The 20,483-nt window shown below is 35.7% G+C and overlaps 1 protein-coding gene and 1 pseudogene across 5 annotated transcripts in view; one reads left to right on the top strand and one right to left on the bottom strand.

Moving 5' to 3' along the window:
* Positions 1–20,483, top strand: part of COP1 (COP1 E3 ubiquitin ligase) — a 247,303-nt gene that overhangs the window by 31,990 nt on the left and 194,830 nt on the right. For 3 of the 5 annotated variants that reach the window (XM_072733091.1, XM_072733090.1, XM_026001061.2), the window contains exons 4-5: positions 5,831–5,907; positions 6,598–6,717. In XM_072733091.1, coding sequence (XP_072589192.1) covers positions 5,831–5,907; positions 6,598–6,717 — 197 coding nt within the window. The remainder of the gene's footprint in view (positions 1–5,830; positions 5,908–6,597; positions 6,718–20,483) is intronic. The other 2 variants (XM_072733092.1, XM_072733089.1) reach the window with 1 other exon arrangement.
* Positions 1,432–1,901, bottom strand: LOC112921849 (transcription and mRNA export factor ENY2 pseudogene; annotated as a pseudogene).

Below are 20,483 nucleotides of genomic sequence, written 5' to 3'. Positions count from 1 at the left end.
TTTAATTGATAGGTTAGGACCCTGTCATGGATGAAGGATGAACTATACATTTTATGTAGCAGTTGTCTTCAAAACTTTTTTGCTTGGATGACTCATATAAAAATTCTGAAAAATGATGTTTTTCCTCACACATTGATCCCTCATTTAAAATGATCATCCTCTGGGCAGCCCCAGTGGCTTAGTGGTTTAGCGCCGCCTTCAGCCCAGGGCGTGATCCTGAAGACACAGGATCAAGTCCCACGTCAGGCTCCCTGCATGGAGCCTGCTTCTATCTCTGCCTGTGTCTCTGCCCCTCTCTCTCTCTCTCTCTCTCTCTCTCTGTCTCTAATAAATAAGTAAAATCTTTAAAAAACAATAAAATGATCATCCTCAAATTTTCTTTATAAGTTTAAGTGGTTTTAAAGGATGTAACTTTAGGAGTATTTTAAATCTGGTTATTTAAAAATAAAGCTTTTATCTCTTTTTAAAATGTATCCAGTGGAATCTAAATATCAAAGTGATTTGATATTTATCATTGATTTGAAAATAGACACCTTTCATTAACAGTGGGAGATTTTATGCACTCGTTTTCTCTTTGAATTTTTACTTAAATTGCATTATTGTCCACATAATTTTATCCATATATGTGTTTTTATGCTTGAAATCCTTATTGATCTATCTGTAATACTATTCTGTAACAGAAATTTATGTAAATAGAAGCTATAGACATAGAAATGTTTTAACTTTTGCAACATTATTAAGCATTTAAAAATCTCAAATTTTTTTTCTGGGTTATTACTTAGTATGCAATTGATCAAATATTTACCACTTTTATAAAGTAATAGACATAAATTTTTATTGAAAATGTGCTGCTTATCAGTTTTGTTGCTTTTCTTGATTAGTTCTAGTACTCCTAGTGGTTATTACTAGGAGAAGGAATCACTTTCATTTGTATTCTTTTAATTATTTGTTCATTTATTTAGGATCCTCAGTTTTTATTTTTTATTTTTATTTATTTTTTAAAAAGATTTTATTTATTCATGAGAGACACAGAGAGAGAGGCAGAGACACAGGCAGAGGGAGAAGCAGTCTCCATTCCATGCAGGGAGCCTGATGTGGGGCTGGATCCAGGGTCCCCCTGGGCCGAAGGTGGCGCAAAACCGCTGAGCCACCCAGGCTGCCTGGCTCCTCAGTTTTTAAAAAATTGAAATATAATTGAAATACAACATTCTGTAAGTTTAAAGTTTTTCTTTTTTTAAAAAGATTTTCCTTTTTTAAATGTAAGTCTTCTTGAGAAACTTTGTTGATGGAGATTGAAGGAATTTTGTTAACAGTAATCTCACTCAGTTTTTTTTTTTGCCTTGTTCTGACTTAAGAAATTAAGAGAAAAGGCATTTATTGATTTATCATCAAAGACAATCTTTTTTTTCTCTCATTCATGAGATATTTGTTAAAATAACACATTTAGGGAAAAAAAATCAATACAATGTATACATCATTACTGAAAACTGTATACCATCATACAAAAAAGGATTTTATTTTGGGAAATTGATTCCTAATTTATGGCAAGTTTTACTTTCAGAAATAAAACCACAAAACAGCACAATCTAATTCAATCTTAAAGGCTGGCATGCTGAGCAAGGAATGTTCTTATTCTTTGTGGGAGCTCCTTCTTTACACTGTCAGGTACCAGGGCTCTGCCTTTTGGTGCGATTTCAGCCACCATGTCATCAACAGTAACGTGTTCTAGTCCTTTTTCTTTTAATTACCTCTTTACAGTGTGCCTTCAACTGGTCCTTCCAGCCACATTCAATTAATTTAGCTCTCAGCAACTCTTTGAGGCGTTCTCTTTCTCCAGTTTTATCAACTTTTGGTTAATCGCTGCTCTCAGCTGCTCATCTTTGTTCATCTTGCTAACCACACTCTTCAGCTGCCCTGACCTAGACCTCTCATCAAAGACAATCTTAATGTTCAATTAGTTAACAATGAAATTGTTTCTTTAATTTTAATGAAAGCAAATAATTGGAAGGCAAGCACTCAAAAACGATTTGATTTTCTAGTCATTATAATTAAATACTTTTTTTGTCAACCAAGTACTTTGATTTTTCCTTTCCTGCCCTAAACACTATATATCACAGACCCTTTTCTTACTGAATACCTTCCCCCACCTCTTCTTCTACCTTCCATGGCATTGTTTCAGTCCCCTCTAGGACCCTTGGTCATCCAACACATTCTGTTCTTTCCATCCTACTTGGTCTTGAGAGCTCTGTTTCTTTTACCAGTTACTAGAAGCCTTTTGCAAGATGAAGTCTTACTGTCCCACACCCTTACCCCCATCCCTGCATTTGCTCTCCTTTGTTCCTGCCAAGACTTGCCCTCTAGCTTTCCCTATCCCTTCCTGTGTGAAAGCTCTCTTCAGCTGCCTGCCTTTATCTCTCTTCCTCCCTCTCTTTTCTAACTTTCCCTGTCTATATAAAAAATTTGTAGGGATCCCTGGGTGGCGCAGCGGTTTGGCGCCTGCCTTTGGCCCAGGGCGCGATCCTGGAGACCCGGGATCGAATCCCACATCGGGCTCCTGGCGCATGGAGCCTGCTTCTCCCTCTGCCTGTGTCTCTGCCTCTCTCTCTCTCTCTCTCTCTCTCTCTCTCTCTGTGTGACTATCATAAATAAATAAAAATTAAAAAAAAATTTGTAAATTGAATTTTATCTCCCTTATGAATGACATTATCCTTTGAAGGGACAATGTGAATGCTAAGTTTAAAATACTTACTTTAAAATACTAAGTTTAAAAAGTAAATACAAAAAAAAAAAAAAGTAAATACAGCATGTAACAACCTTACTACTGGCAGGCAGTGTCCTGAGTGCTTCCTGTAAGCTAACTCATTTCATTTTCAGTCCTATGAGACAGGTACTGTCAGTAGCATCCTCATTCTTCAGGTGAGGAAACTAAGGCACAGAGAAGTTGGGTTATTTGTATAAAGTTACACAGTCAGTAGTAGTAGAATTGGAATTTGGACCTACGTAGTCTGTCTCATGAGTATATGTGCTTTTTTTTTTTTTAATTTATTTAAAGATAGTTGCTAGAATGGAAGCTTTAGCATTAGAAATGCATTGTTTATTCTTAGTACTGTGGCCAGGATCCAGAGATTTATAATTATGGATATAGAATATCTTTCAAGTTCAGTGATATACAAGATTTCTCAGTAAAATGCAATGTGGTATACACTTGTATTAAAATTTAAGTCACAGTTTTTATTCAAATGGTTAATTCTGTAACTGAAATATTAAACTCTTATTCATGTACTTCTCTTTATTCCCACTATATTGTTTCAAGCTCTCCTTTCTCTTCCCTGGGTTATATTAGTAACTTTGCTTATGAGATACATACCAGGCTCTTCAGAATCAGGCTTCCATCTATTTTCATTTCTAGACTTAGTTCATAGCCTGGTAATCATTAACAAAATCACTTTTGACCCCGTGTTTCAGCCATAATGATTTAAAGTCACCCTACCTCTTGGTATTATATGACTTGAACCCCTCTTTCTCACACTCTTCTCTGAATTCTTTTCCACTTTGTAATGAATCTCTGTGTGCATGTTATGGCCCAATTCTAATTTTTAGTATATGTGCTGCCGAAGCAAGCACTTATGGCCCAATTCTAATGTCACCTTCTATGTATAGCCTGCTCATTTACACTCTAATTGTTCTTTGTTGTATGTTTTTTGTAAGTCCCCTTCAATGATAGTACTGATTATCACATTATAACTACTGCATCACAGTAGTTATAATGTATACATTTGTCTTCTATTCAGAGTTGTATACTCTGAATCAAATGTATACATTTGTCTTCTATTCAGAGTTGCTTGAGCTTTAGATTGAGTCTTACTTAGATTGAGTCTTATTTATTTTTGAAGCTTGGATTTCTAGTGTGGGTTTAATACTTCTCTGGTTTGGTAAGAAATATTTATAGTTGGATTGTGGTATAGTGGAAAATATTAGATAGTTGGGTTTGTATCCCAACTCTGTTTTGTATTGTATGTCACCATGAGGTAAGTTCCTGATGCTCCCTTTAATAGTCCCTCATTACTAAAATGGGGAGAAGAACCCATAAGATAATGTCTGTAAAGTGCTAGGCTAGTGCTAAACTGGCTTAGTACTATTTTCTTTTCCTTTATTAGATTTTCTGTTGTTTTTGTTTGTTGTTACCAGTTAGTCGTTAAAGATAGAAGAAAAGGGGCAGCCCGGGTGGCTCAGTGGTTTAGCGTCGCCTTTGGCCCAGGGTGTGATCCTGGAGTCCCGGGATCGAGTCCCACGTGGGGCTTCCTGCATGGAGCCTGCTTCTCCTTCTGCCTGTGTCTCTGCCTCTCTCTCTCTCTTGTGTCTCTCAAGAATAAATTAAAAAAAAAAAAAAAAGAAAAGAATTTGTAGAATTGATTAATTTAGTGGTTTGGTGATAGGATCAAGTTCTTTCCATCTTTTTGTTCCTCCATCCCAGCATATGCATTGGTTCTTTGACTAGTTCCCGCCCCCCCCCTCCCCGCCCCAAGATTTCAGGATGGCTCTAAGCAGTTCCAGGTGTCATTTCTTAATGAAGGGAGGGAAAGAACTTGTGTTTTCTTTCTATCCACTTCTTTTGGTGAAAGACAGCATACCCTTCATTGGTTACAACTAGGCCACATGCTTAATGTCAATTATTGGCAAGAGTATGAATACCTAGATTGGCTTAGGTTAGTCAAGAATCATACCATTGGGCTGAGGTAGAACCTAGCTTTTCTGAAAGCATGTGGCAGTCTCACAGTTGGAAAATAATTATGTTATTTAAAAAGAGGGGTGGTGGCTTTGGATAGGTAACTGACAGTATCTACCATGATATATTTTCTTTTCTTTTTTTTTTTTTTTAATTAATTTTTATTGGTGTTCAATTTACCACATGATATATTTTCTAAAGATATTTATTAACTATTTATCAGAAAGAGAGAGAGAGAACATGCATAAGCAGGAGAAGTAAATATCTGCCATGATGTTTATAGGAAAGTAACAAAAAGAAGAACAAATAAAAATCCTTAGTGTCTACCTTATAGAATCAACCAGGTACATGTGGAGGATGGGACAGTTTCACACAGTGAGAATTATCTCCTCCAGATGCTGATAGTATCATCATGGAGATGTGTACGAGAAAGCATGTATTCCAAAGAATCCTCCTCCTCCTCCTCCTTCTTTCTTCTTTCTTCTTTCTTCTTTCTTCTTTCTTCTTTCTTCTTTCTTCTTCTTCTTTCTTCTTCTTCTTCTTCCTTTTTTTAAGATTTTATTTATTCATCAGAGACACACAGGCAGAGGGAGAAACAGGCTCCACACAGGGAGCCCGACATGGGACTTGATCCCGGGACCCCAGGATCATGCCCTGGGCTGAAGGTGGCGCTAAACCGCTGAGCCATCAGGGCTGCCCCAAAGAATTCTTTAATAATAGTGATAGTAATAATAGCAGTTGTAGCAGTAGAGGCTGTGGCAAAATTGTTTTAATTTGAAATAAAGTGAAAACCTAGCATTTTCTTCTTAGCATCCTTTTTTTTAAAGATTCATTCATTCATTCATTCATTCATTCATTCATTCATTCATTCATGGGAGACACAGAGAGAGAGAGAGGCAGAGACACAGGCAGAGGAACAATCAGGCTCCATGCAGGGAGGCCAAAGGCAGGCACTAAACCCCTAAGCCACCCAGGGATCCCCGTTCTTAGCATCTTTTTAATTTGGAGGCTTTTTAAAGTGAAAATAGAACCCATTTAAGCAGAACAACTAGATGATACATTTAACAATACAAATTATATGTACTTTTTGTTTTTTCTTTTCAGTGAATGAGCTTATTCTCAAACAGAAGCAAAGATTTGAGGAAAAGAGGTTCAAATTAGACCACTCAGTGAGTAGCACCGTATGTTTCAACTCTTATTACTATTTTTAAATAAAGTTCAATTTGTTGTTTTATTGGTTTAATATTAATTAGATATTAAAGCTTAGTATGTCATTGATTTTTTTTTTTTTAAAGAAAATTTAAGGTTTTTCTGTTTTGAACTTTGTTAACTACATTGTCTAAAATTTAGTGATCATCTTTTGAAAGGTCTTTCGGGATCATATTGAGTCAGAGATGGCTTGAGATACATGACATTTGGAGAATTATATAGCAGGGTGGAGCTGTGGTTGGTAATTTGGAAAAACTGTGGGAAGATTCTTAATTTAAGAGAATAAAAAAAAAATCAGAGATTGTTGAGGGAGGTGAGCCTAAATGAATACTTTACCAAGTACAAAGTTGAAAGTATGGCTAGACAGATAATGAAAATCCAGGCACTTGGTTTCAAGGGAATTACACCTTTAGATGTGCTCACTTAACATTTGTCATGAATATGCCTTCTGTATCTGTTATCTAGATTGGTTTAAGGGAGAAATAGTGTTTAATTTATAATTAGAAGGCAGTGGGGAACCACTGGTGGGAAGGAGTAGGTTAGAATATTATAGCATGTTTTTGGTATCTATGTAATAAACATTAGGAAGTAGCAATTAAACATGTATTTTAAGCGCTCTAAAACAATTTTCTTAGGAAGTTACTGTGTTTGTTCATTTTTAGAATGGCCACAGGTGGCAAATATTACAGGATTTGTTGGGAACTGACCAAGATAACCTTGATTTGGCCAATGTCAACCTCATGTTGGAATTACTAGTGCAGAAGAAGAAACAACTGGAAGCAGTAAGTGGCAGTTGAATTTTAGAACATTTTAAGTGATGTTCTTTATTGCATTGAAAAAGATCTAGAAATATTTTAAAATAATAGGGTAGTGTCTGTCACTCAGTACATCCACTTTTATTCAGTAAGAAAACATGAGGAAGGTATCAATTCTAACAGATTTCCCTTTTTCTTTTTTTTTTTTTTTAGATTTCCCTTTTTCAAATAAAAGGAAAGACAAATTTCTTTCTTCTTCTGTTTGTTTGTTTTTTAAAGATTTATTTATTTTATTCATGAGAGACACAGACTGAAAGAGAGAGGCAGAGACATAGGCAGAGGGAGAAGCAGGCTCCTCGCAGGGAGCCTGATGCAGGACTCAATCCTGGATCCCGGGATCATGATCTGAGCCAAAGGCAGGCGCCTAACCGCTGAGCCACCCAGGCATCCCGGAAAGACAAATTTCTTATAAGTTACTTGCAGTGGCCAGTTTATATTAAGAAAGACTGAGTGATAAGAAAGATCATGAGAAAATACAATTTCACTTTAATATGGAACAATTGTATCGGTCACTTTTCTTCTTCTTCTTTTTTTTCTTTTTAAAGATTTTATTTATTTATTCATGAGAGACAGAGAGAGAGAGAGGCAGAGACACAGGCACAGGGAGAAGCAGGTTCCTCGCAAGGAGCCTGATGTGGGACTCGATCCCGGGTCTCCAGGATCATGCCCTGGGCTGAAGGCAGGTGCCCAACCGCTGAGCCACCCAGGGATCCCCTTGGTCACTTTTCTTATAATGAATACATTCCTTGCCATATCTTCCCTTATTCATTCACTCATAAGATTTGGAAGAGTAAATAGAGATTATTTTTATCTATATAAAATCCTTTTAGCAGGTGTCCATTGGTGGCAGCTGTAGCATATGACTTAAATAAATGCGTTTAGAAAGGTAGGAACTGGAACTAAACATAGCTTGTTTTATGTAATGAAATGTAAATAAATATAAAATTGCATTTATTTCATGTAAATAAATATAAACAGAGTAAAATGAATTTCCATGTATTAGGAATTGAGTATGATCATTAGTAGCAATTCACACCTTAGCTTCAGCAAATACCCCCCTGATCTAGCTTAAACAAAAAGAGGTTATTTATTGATAGGATAAGGAAGTGAGTAGCTGACATACATGAAAATGAAGAGTTTAAAACCAAATATTGGGAAGATTGGAACCGTAGCCAACTTTTCTGGAGAGTATAAGGAAATGAGATTAGGCACTTGAATGTTGTTGGATCTTTCTTTGGTGCTTCTCGTGTCTGTTTTTTTGGAACATGTCTCATTTTCTTTTCTCAGATCATTATAACATGGTGAGTAGTGTAGTCATTTGCCCTTTCTTCATTTATGTTTATGTTTTTTGATAGAAGAAAAGGGACTTTTCAATTTCAGTTTAAAAACATTCTGTGGATGGAATGGGAATCTATTAGTAGGAGAAGGGAGTAGCTGAGGTTGTGCTTCCTAAAATGATTCTCCCATTCTGGGAGTGGAGCACAGTTGGAGGGAATTTCTCCTATATTTTTGGGGGTGAGGAGGTTTATCTTTTACTTCTTCTTCTTCTTTTTTTTTTTTTTTTTTTAAGATTTTATTTATTTGAGAGAGAGAGAGAAAGAGAGAGGCAGAGGAACAGGCAGATGGAGAACCCGGGTCAGGATCAAGTCCTGGGCTGAAGGCCGCGCTACACCGCTGAGCCACCCAGGCTTGCCCTACTTATTTTTTCTTTCAGTTTTATTGAGATATAACTGACCTAAAGTACTGTGTAAGCTTAAGGTATACAGCATAATGACTTGATATATGTATTATGCAGTAATTACTGTAGTAATTTTAAAAGATTTTAAAGATTTTATTTATTTTTTCATGAGAGAGAGAGAGAGAGAGAGAGAGGCAGAGACATAGGCAGAGGGAGAAGCAGGCTCCATGCAGGGAGCCCGATGTTGGACTCGATCCCAGGACTCTAGGATCATGCCCCGGGCTGAATGCGGCACTAAACCTCTGAGCCACCTGGGCTGCCCTACTGCAGTAATTTTGGTTAACATCCATCATCTCTTATAGATAAAAGAAAAAAATATATTTTTCCTTGCATTGAAAAATATAAGGACTTACTCCTTTTTTTTTTTTTTTTTTAAGATTTTATTTATTCATGAGAGACACAGAGAGAGAGAGACATAGACACAGGCATAGGGAGAAAGCAGGCTCCATACAGGGAGCCTGACATGAGACTCCATCCTGGGTCTCCAGGATCACACTCTAGGCTAAAGGCAGCGCTAAACTGCTCAGCTACCCAGGCTGCCCAGGATTTACTCTTTTAGCAACTTTTAGATATACAGTGTAGTGTTAACTTTAGTCATTATGTTGTACATTACATCCTCCATACTACTTATCATATACCTGGAAGTTTGTGCCTTTTGACCACCTTCATCCAATTTCTCCAACCGCCTGTTTCTAGTTACTATAGATATTATCTGTATGAGTTTGATATGTTTTGTTAAGGTTCCACATGTAAGTGAGATCAGTTATAGTACTTGTTTTTCCCTGACTTATTTTACTTTAGCAAAGTGTCCTCAAGGTCCATACATTTGTTGCAAATGGCAAGATTTTCTTTATTCTTATGGCTAAACAGTATTTCATTGTCTCTTCAGCGTGGTGATTCAGTTTTTTTGATAAATACTGAGAAGTAGGATTGGTAGATAATATGGTCTTTCTATTTTCAAATTTTTAAAAGAAAAAGTAGGCTCCATGGGTGTGGAACCCAGTGTGGGGCTTGAACTCAGGACCCTGAGATCAAGACCTGAGATGAGATCAAGACTTGGAGGCTTAACTGAGTGAGCCACTCAGATGCTCAGTTGTTTTTTTTTTTTTAAAAGCCAAAATGCACCTGGGTGGCTCAGTTAAGCATCTGAGGACTCTTTTTTTTTTTTTTTTTTAATTTATTTATTTATTCATGAGAGACACACAGAGAGGTAGAGACACAGGCATAGGCAGAAGCAGGCTCCACGCAGGAAGCCTGATAAGTGACTCGGTCCCGGGTCTCTGGGATCATGCCCTGAGCCAAAGGCAGACGCTCAAGTGCTAAACCACCCAGGCATGTCCCAGCATCTGACTCTTGATTTCAGCTTGGGTCATGATCTTGGGGTTTGTGAGATTGAGCCCCATGTTCAGCTCTGACTCAGATGGGAATCTGCTTGGGGTTCTCTCCCTCTGCCCCTTAAGTGCCCCGAAGATTTTTAGCTTAATGTAGTCCTACTTGTCTTTTATTTTGTTGCTTGTGCTTTAGATGTTATAGAATCGTCAAGACTCTCCTATGGTTTAAAGCATAGTTTTCTTTTTTTGACATATAAATATTTTCATATAGTGATAAATGATATAAAGACTTCTATGATAGGTTGAAAACATGCAGTTACCTTGTTACCTTAATGCTATGTAAATGAGAGTAAAGGGATGTTAAGGGTTGCCTGCGTGGCTCAGGGGTTGAGCGTCTGCCTTGGGCTCAGAGCGTGATTCCGGGGTCCTGGGATGGAGCCCTACATTGGGCTCCCTGCAAAGGGCCTGTTTCTCCCTTTGTGGATGTCTCTGTCTCTCTTTGTGTCTCTCATGAATGAATAAATAAAATCTTAAAAAAATTAAATCTTAAAAGAAAAAGTTTACATAAAAAGCGTGTCTGGGTGGCTCAGTTGAGCACTCAGCTCTTGATTTCAGCTTGGGTCGTGATCTCAAGGTTGTCAGATCACGCTCCGCATTGGGCTCTGTGCCAGGCATGGACCCTGCTTAGGATTCTCTCCCTCTGCCCCTTGTGTGCTTCTGTGAGTGCTTGATCACTCTCTCTCTTTCTCTCTCAAATGGATAAATAATTAAATAAAATTTAAAAATGGAAAGATGTTTATATAAAAAGCTTCCTATTGTAGTTATCCTTTTGACATAAACCTTTGTTTACATTTTGATGTTTGTGTTGGTAAATACATAGATCTAGTTTGTTTTAACTAATGTATGGTAATCCATTGCATAAACATATCTATTCCCTTATAACGGACATTTATGTTCTCCCTAATTCTTAGCTGTGCCTATGCCACACTTAATGTTATTATACATGTCTCCTTGTGCTCTTGTATATACACTTAGTGATTTAAGGAATGCAGTTACTGTTTATAGAGTTTACATGCACATTTTAACTTATCAGATATTGCTAGATTGTACTTTTGTGGGTTTGTACTATATGCACACCTGATATTTTCTCTTATAATTACTGCCGATCTGATAGTTGTTTGATGGTTTTGTGTGTGTGTGTGTGTGTGTGTGTTGGGTATTGCTACTTTGTCAAATATTTTGGTAATTGAATTCTAGTTGAATTGCATTGTGGTCAGACAATACGATTTATGTGATTTTAGATTGGGTATTTTTCTTGATCCCATTTTATTTGGTTTGTGGGTTTATCATAGATAAGTTTTTGCTTTTTTCCTTAATGGATGCTTTTGGGTTTTTAATATAATTTACATTTACATTTATATTTTATAATTTACATTAATATTACCTTCAAGTAATATCCTTATCTGTATTATAGGAATCTTAAAATAATATACTTCCATTTCCTCTCTCCTGGTCTTCGTACTATATTTTGTCATATATTTTATTTTTATATATATTATAAACCCCACAGTCAGTTATTAATTTTGGTTTAAACAGTAAATCATGTTTTATATTCATTTTTCAAAAGTCTTGTATTATCTGTATAACCATTTCTAGTGCACTTTTGTTTTCCATTCATTCTTTCGAATTCTATCTGTAATTTTCCTTTTGTCTGAAGGACAACCGTTATCATTTCTTTAGTGCAGATCTGCTGGTGATGAATTCTTTTACCTTTTGTGTTTGAGAAAGTTATTTATTCTTTGTGTTTGAAAGGCACTTCCAAATAAGTAAAGAATTCTAGATTTATGTTTTAAAAGTATTTTAAAGATACTACTTTATTTATGGTCTTATATCTTGCCTGGTTTCAGATGAGAAGTCTGCTGTCGTTTTCCTGTCCTAGTGTGTTCTTGTTTAGTATGGTCTTTATGTTGGCTTAAGCCTTTTGATTTTGACATACGTTGGTTACATACCTTCGCCTCATTATTCCGTTTTGGGGATTTTTGAGATTCTTGGATCTGTGAGTTTATAATATGATTTGGAAAATTTTTAGTCATTGTTTCTTCCACTATGAGAACCTCACTTAACCATCTATTAGGCTGGTTGAAGTTACTCCATAGCTCACTGATAAGTAGTTCTGTTAATTTATCTTTTTGATTTCTCCCCTATATAGTTCATTTTGGATAGTTTCTATTTCTACTTTCAAGTTCACTAATCATTTCTATCTGTTCTTAACATGTTTATGCTATCCTCTAACTTCTAGAACATATATGTAGTTACAACTCTTTGAATATCTTTGTTTACTAATTTTGTTATTTTGTCATTTCTGTATCTGTTGTCATTGATTGACTTTCCACCTTATTATGGAATGTATTTGCCTTTTTACATGCATGCTTATTAATTTTTTGATTGGATGCCAGAAATTGTAAATATTACTTTTTTAGTGCTGGTATTTTTGTATTCCTTTATACATTGTTGAGCTTTGTTCTGGCACATAGTTGAGTTACTTGGAAATAGTTCTATTCTCTTGAATCTTTTTTTTTTAAGCTTTTATAAAGTGGGGCCAGAGGAAAGTTTTATATAGGCTAATTTTGCCCCACTACTGAAGCAATCTTTTTGAGTATTCAGCCTGATGCCTGTGTAAGGTTTTTCCGGCCTGGTTCCTGGGAAAATGTAAAATTCTGATCCTTTTCCTGAGGATTATTGTTTCATATAACTGGTTTGCTGTTTTGTTATAAGGTAGGAGTGTGATTTGTGTCTTTCTCACTGTATTTTAGTCAGATGTGTAAGTTCATTATGTATGGTTTTGGTCCATTATGGCTCAGTATATGATTTTTTTTGGTTACATGTTCACTTGCATTTGCAAACAGTGTATTATTTGTTGTAGTGCTTTATAAATGGGGATTGTGTAGCATTTGTTAATATTATTTAAATCTTTTTTCTCCTTCACTACCAATTACTGATATGAGTGTATTAAAAATATAGTTTTGTCTGTTTCTCATTAATTCTTGTGATTTGCTTAATGTATTTTGAAGCCTGTTATTTGGTATATTCATGTTTAGGATTGTTACGTCTTTTGGACATACTATCCCCTTTACCATTTTCTGGAAATATTTTTGTTCTGAAGCCTGCTTTTGTATATATATATATATATATATATATATATATATATATATATATATTTGAAAGATAATTTTGTTTACTTGAGTGTGGAGGGAGAGAGCACAAGCAGGGGAGCAGCAGAGGGAGAGGCATGTTCCTCACCAAGCAGGGAGCTGAAAGTGGGGCTCTATGCCAGGACCCTGGGATTATGACCTGAGCCAAAGGTAGATGCTTAACTGACTGAGCCACCCAGGTGCCCCATCTTATATATTTTATGATATTATTAAAGCCCCAGTAGCTAGTTATGATTAGAGTTTCTGTGGCATATCCTTGGTTTTTTTAAAAGATATTTATTTATTTATTTATTTATTTATTTATTTGAGAGAGAGAGAGAGAGAGAGAGAGAGAGAGAAAATATGAATGAATGAGGTAAGGGGCAGAGGAAGAAGTAGACTCCCTGCTGAGCAAGGAGCCTGATGGATGATGTGTGGCTCGATCCCAGGACTCCAGGATCATGACCTGAGCCAAAGGCAGATGTTTAACTAACTGAGCCTCCTAGGCACCTTTCCTTCTTTGTTTTTTTTTGTTTTTGTTTTGTTTTTGTTTTTGTTTTTGTTTTTGTTTTTTTGTTTTTGTTTTTTTTTTTTACTTTATGCCATCATTGTCTTCGTGTTTTAAAAATTTGTCTCTTAATAGTGTGTACTGAGTTTCTTTTCTTTCTCTCCTTTTATTTTTTTAAGATTTTATTTATTTATTCATGAGAGACCAGAGAGAGGCAGAGACCTAGGCAGAGGGAAAAGCAGGGAAGCAGGGTCCCTGCAAGGAGCCTGATATGGGACTCCATCCCTGGACAGAAGTGTCCAAAGGCAGACACTCAACCACTGAACCACCCAGGTGCCTCAAGTTGTTGTTGTTGTTGTTGTTGTTTTTTAAACACACTCTATAACTCATTTAATTCAAGTCCTTAAGTTCATTTTAATATAATGTAACTATTGATATGGTCAGGTTTGGGGTCTGCCACTTAGGTATTTTCTATTTTTCCATATATTCTCTATTTTGTATTCCTCTTTTCTTGCCTTTCTTAGAGATCAAGTTTCTAGGATTTTCCATTTTAGTATTACATTTTATCTTCTCTTTTTTCACATTCTCTTAAAATTGTATTTTTAGTAGTTTCTCTAAAGATTATAAAGTACTTTTTATAATCAACCTTCAGTTTAGAGTATGCCACTTCAGGGATAATGTATTCATAGTCAACCGTTAACATATACCATTTTATGGAAAATGTAAAAGCTCACAACAATTCAATTTACCAAAATTCTACTTTTGTGATTGTTTATAAGCCCTACTAAATAGTTTTCTGCTTTAAATAGTTAATAGCCTTTTGAAAATTTGATCCAAAACTACCCCCACAAAAATAGAAATCCAATATTTGCCCTTTCAGAAGTTTTCATTTTTTCTTGCCTATCTAAGCTGCCACATCTGGCTCATTTCTTTTTTGTCAGTATAGCTTTCTTTACTATTTCTTGGAGAGCTGATAGTTTTGTTTTCTGTGGAAGTCTAGGGTTTTTTTTTTTTCCTTTATTCCTTCTTAGTACTTTAAAGGTATCTTTTCTTTTCTTTTCTTTTCTTTTCTTTTCTTTTCTTTTCTTTTCTTTTCTTTCCTTTCCTTTCCTTTTCTTTTCTTTTTCTTTTTCTTTTTCTTTTTCTTTTTCTTTTTCTTTTCTTTTCTTTCTTTCTTTCTTTCTTTCTTTCTTTCTTTCTTTCTTTCTTTTTTTCTTTCTTTTCTTTCTTTTCTTTCTTTTCTTTCTTTCTTAAAGGTATGTTTTCATTGTCCCCTGGCTTCTTTGTTTTTGATGAGAGAGGGACAGAGAGGCAGAGACACAGGCAGAGGGAGAAGCAGGCTCCATGCACGGAGCCTACCTGGGACTCGATCCCAGGTCTCCAGGATCACGCCCTGGGCTGAAGGTGGCGCTAAACCACTGAGCCCTTGGGCTGTCCTAATGTTTTAAAGTCCTTTTTGCCCATTCCAGCATTTGTATCATCTGTGAATTTCATTCTTTTGCCTTTTTCTTTTGACTTTCTACCTTCTTTACATGTCTTATAATTTTTTAAATTGTAACTTTGACATTCTATATTCAAGAGTTGTATAGAGACTACGGTAGTTAAAACTGTTCTCCTGAAAGGTCTTGCCTTTTCCATCGTCAGGGAGCAAAGAGTAAGAGATTGATCTCTCTTCGGTTTAATCAGAAATTTAGCTGAGTTGGGGTTCAGTTGTAGCTTTAGTTTCAGTCCGTTGACTTTAAAGTATATAATTGACTTTTGAACAACATGGGTTTGAATTGTGAAGGTCCACTTATACACAGGTTTTTAAAAATAGATACTATAAATATTATTTTTGATGTGATTTTTAATTTTTAAAAAAAGATTTATTAATTTATTTGAGAGAGAGAGTAACAGCGCACGAAAGAGCACGAGGTGGGGAGAGGCAGAGGGAGAGCCTGACACAAGGCTCTGTCCCAGGACTCTGAGATGATGACCTGATCCGAAGCCAGGTACTTACCTGACCTAGCCACCCAGGTGCTTCTCCTTGTGATTTTTTACTTACTTATTTTTTGGGAAAGATTTTATTTAATTAGAGACACAGAGAGACAGAGACACAGGCAGAGAGAGAAGCAGGCTCCGTTCAAGGAGCCCAATGTGGGGCTCGATCCTGGCACTCTGGAATCATGCCCTAAGTCAAAGGCAGATGGCCAAGCGCTGAGCCACCCAGGCGTCCCTCCTTGTGATTTTTTAAAATAACTTTTTACTATCTCTAGCTTACTTTATTGTAAGAATACAGTGTACAATACATATACAAACTGCATTAATGGACTTCGTTATAAGTAAGGCTTTTGGTCAACAGTAGGCTATTAGTTTTTGGAGGGTTAAAAGTTATACATATATTTTGGACTGTGCTGGGGGTAGATGTCCCCAATTCCTATACTATTTAAGGGTCAACTATAGTATTTTACTTTTTAGTTTATCCCTTTTTTATTGTTACTCTGGGAGTAACCTTTTACATTTTAATCTGAAAGGTATTGGTCACTATTTTTATTATCTTAAATATTTTATATTGTGAATGTGTCTGTATGCTATTAGTTCTTTGAAATTTTAGGTGCTTATTCTGTGTACTATTTATATTGTCACTTTTTATAAATATTTCTCTTATATTTTGAAGCACATGTTTCTGAAATTGTTTCAGGGATTCATTTATGTTATTTACACTTAATTATTAATTTGGTGTTTGTATCTTCTGTTTAACAATTTTTATTAAAAAATTTTCAAATTAAAAACCTTTCCAGTGCAGAGAGGTATATTAATTTACTAATATGATTACAGATTTAAATTTTTATCTTCTATGTGTCAGTTTTTGGTTCATAATCTTTATTTTGTTCAACACAAAGAACTGGAAACTACTTGTAAAAAGATTTGTTATTTAGTCTTTATTTAGAGTAATTACTGTTTAAAAGATTTGTCATTTTTAAAATAGTATTTATTTATTTATTGGAGAAAGAGAGTGATCATATGAGTTGGTGGAGGGGCAGAGGGAGAGAATCTCAAGCAGACTTCCCACTGAGTTCAGAGCCCAGTGAAGGCCTCATCTCACAACCACAAGATCATGACCTGAGCTAAAATCACAAATTGGATACTTAACTGACTGAGTCACTCAGTTGCCACAAGATTTTTATTTTTTTAAAGATTTTATTTATTTATTCATGAGAGACACAGGGAGAGATAGGTATAGAGAGAAGCAGGATTTATTCAGGACTCAATCCCATGGTCCCTGGATCATGACCTGAGCCGAAGGCAGACATTCTTAATCACTGAGCCACCCGGTGCCCCAAGATTTGTTATTTTATAAAAAGATTTGTTATCTAGTCTTAAAGTAATTAGCTTTTTTAAAAATAGCAATATCTTATATTTCTTTATTTTGCTGAGACTTTCATACCCCAGAGATTGTATCAAGGTAAATTTCAGGATGGGTAAAAGATATATCTTTCCTTCACCTACCACCTATTTTTAAACTCCATTAAAGAATAGAAAGAAATTTTCAAAGAAGAGGTTGGAATTTAGAAATGGAATGATGTCTGATGAACAGATCAGTTTTACAAGATGAATATTGGAGGTTGAGAATTTGGGAATTAATTCCCTTAAAACCATTTGCCCACATATGCTTTCAGATAACTACATGTATCCTCAGCTGTTGAAGGCTGTTATAGCTAGTCATTATACCAGATGTGCATATCCTTTAGAATTTTTTGGACAACTTTAAGGAAACAGTATATTGATAGAGAAAAATTATCAAATAATAGTGACGTTTGTGTAGTACGGCAACTTGACTCTCATTTGTGGCATTTTACCTGCTTATTTTATAGAGAAAAAAATCTGAAGCCTGGTAGGGGAGACATTCATAAGTTTTTACAGGGTTTTTAGGTTAGAATCCCAGAACTTTTGACTTCCTGACACACCTGGAAAGTTTTTCCTTGTCTTCTGTTCTTTTCCCCTGCACCCTTTTCCTTTTCCTTCTTTTGAAAAACAAAATCTAAGTAACTACAAATTCAAACAATCTTACAACATTTATAGCAAAAATTCAGCAGTCCTCAGCTACATTATTACTCCTTATCCTTAATATTAACTCCTAGAAGCAGTCTTTTCAACTTTTGTTTTTACTTCTTATTCCTTCTTTTTTTAAATTTTTTTAAATTTTATTTATTTATGATAGTCACACACAGAGAGAGAGAGAGAGGCAGAGACACAGGCAGAGGGAGAAGCAGGCTCCATGCACCGGGAGCCCGATGTGGGATTCGATCCCGGGTCTCCAGGATTGCGCCCCGGGCCAAAGGCAGGCGCCAAACCACTGCGCCACCCAGGGATCCCCTTCCTTCTTATTCCTAAATACCATACCTGTATTGTTCTAGTTGGAAAAATTTATTCAAGGAAGCATTTCTTCCTCAAAATTCCAGTTGCCCTCCTGTTGAGAAATTACTTAGAGTTAACTGTTCTTGGGAAGATGCACTAATGGTATCTAAGCTCATAAGGCCCATATTATTCATTTATAATGAAATAATATAAAGGCAAGTTAGACTACATCTTTTCATAGGTCTGGCAAGTGTATTTTTTACGCAGTTGAAAGGTTATCCAGAAGCTGGTATCAGAAGGGTATGGAATTGGGACATGAAGAGTTAATTGTAGAATTTACATATTTAAGTATATTGGGCTTACCACAACATTGCTTCTGTTTTCATAGTGGAGATGTGATTTTTGGTTAGAAAAATTAATTGCAGAAAAGATGAGAAAAATATAGAAAACCAGTGCTTAAGAAAAAAATTGAAGCATATTCCTTTTCAGATGGCAGACATATGCTGTCTTTTGAGACAATTGACTGTAAACCAGATGGGACAAATGTAATAAAACTTGCTATATTGCAAAGAGCACTAAGAGTGGAGAATGAGATTTTAAATATATATATTTTTATTCTGTGTTTCTTTTCACTTTTATTCCAGTTTCGTCATTTGAAAATGAGATAATTAGGCTAAATGATCATATCATTTATGGAAGCTTTTGCAATTGTAAGAAATGCTTAGAGAGTTAACTCCTTAATACTTTTACTTTTTATAGTGGGTTAAATGACTTTAAAGGATTACTTTTCAGTTTCTGAGACAGTTCTAACAAAACATATATGGCTATTTTATTTTGATAAAATTGGCTTTATTCCCATTAAAAAAGCGTATTTTTAAATCATTTACTATTTCTTTTATGTATTCTTTTATATTTACATATTAAATTATGGTTTCAGAAACTTGCCATTTACTCCCATTCTTGAAATTATTCTTTTAAAGGAATTAAATTACAGAAGGGATGCCATTTGCTGAATTGAATTCCTAGAGTACTTAATTGGTTCCATTTTCCTTTGAGCAGAGGCTTTGGGGTTTTTTTTCTCCTTCTTTCTACAAATTGGTTGCCTTCTTACCTTATTTACCTGTGTTGTTGATAGAGTGAAATGAAGTATTCAAACTTAGTATTTTGAAAGTAGTTTGTGCACATCCTTTGCAAATGAATTAATAGTGTTGGCTATGTATGTTTCTTTTTGTATAACGATGTTGTCTTTGCTCTCCATCCAAATAATCTGTAGACAGTTCTAGATAATCAGTGTAAAGAAGTCATAAGAGGACAGCCCCAGTGGCTCAGTGGTTTAGTCATCTTGGGCCCGGGGTGTGATCCTGGAAACCCAGGATCAAGTCCCATGTCGGCTTCCCTGCATGGAGCCTGCTTCTCTGCCTGTGTCTCTGCCTCTCTCTCTCTTTCTCTGTCTGTCATGAGTAAATAAATATTAAAAAAAAAAGTTAAATGAAAGATGCAGAGGATATTTGTCATCACTGTTGGGACACAGAGCCTCTGTGAGTTTGTTCTGTGTGATGGTTTACCTTACTTTTCAGAAATGTATCTAAGGTCCAATAAATACCAGTTTGTTTTGCGGAAAACAGATCACTTTTAAATTTTCATGATAAGGACTCCTGGGTGGCTCACAGGTTGAGCGTCTGCCTTCGGCTCAGGGCATGATCCCAGAGTCCTAGGATCGAGTCCCTCATTGGGCTCCCTGCATGGAGCCTGCTTCTCCCTCTGCCTGTGTCTCTGCCTTTTTCTCTCTCTCTCTGTGTCTCTCATGAATAAGTAAATAAAATCTTAAAAAAAAAAAATCCTAATGTGATTGTCACTTCATATTTGTTCTCCCTTGTTCTTAGTGTCTTGACTTAAAATTCATTGACCTATTTTGCCTCTTACCCTTTAAGAAATAAAGATTCATTCTCTCTCCTCGAAGGGGTTAGACTCTGGCAGTAGGGTGGCCTTGCCTTTTTGGTATGTGTAATATCTTAGTGATTTTTCAAATTTTGACTGGCTTATTCTTATCATCTGGGAACTTGTTAAACAAAGATTCCTATCCTGTGTTTATTTCAACAAATGCCCCAGATAATTCTCTTGCATATATAACAAGGTAAATTAAACTTTTATTAATCATCATTATTTATTTTTGTTTGATTTGGAAGTGATTTACTGGGCATTATTCTTCTTTTCAAATATAAAGGAATTAGAATTACCTTTGATTATAAGCCATCTCATTCCATTTTTAGCTTTTGATAATTCTTTTTTTTTTTTTTTTTTAATTTTATTTATTTATGATAGTCATACAGAGAGAAAGAGAGAGGCAGAGACACAGGCAGAGGGAGAAGCAGGCTCCATGCGCCGGGAGCCTGATGTGGGATTCGATCCCGGGTCTCCAGGATCGCGCCCTGGGCCAAAGGCAGGCGCCAAACCGCTGCGCCACCCAGGGATCCCTTGATAATTCTTTTTACATATGTTCATTCATCAGGTTCATCTGGAATTCCTTGGTTCTTTCTGTGAATTTTAACAGTAAAGGATAAATATTTATATCCAGAAAATGTCAAGTTTAAAGTTATCTTTTATCTGTTACATGGTTGTTTCACTTA

Source organism: Vulpes vulpes, chromosome 13, assembly GCF_048418805.1.
Source record: "Vulpes vulpes isolate BD-2025 chromosome 13, VulVul3, whole genome shotgun sequence".
Taxonomy (NCBI): Eukaryota; Metazoa; Chordata; class Mammalia; order Carnivora; family Canidae; genus Vulpes; species Vulpes vulpes.
Note: the sequence above shows the minus strand (reverse complement) of the source record. Positions and strands in the feature narration are given on the sequence as shown.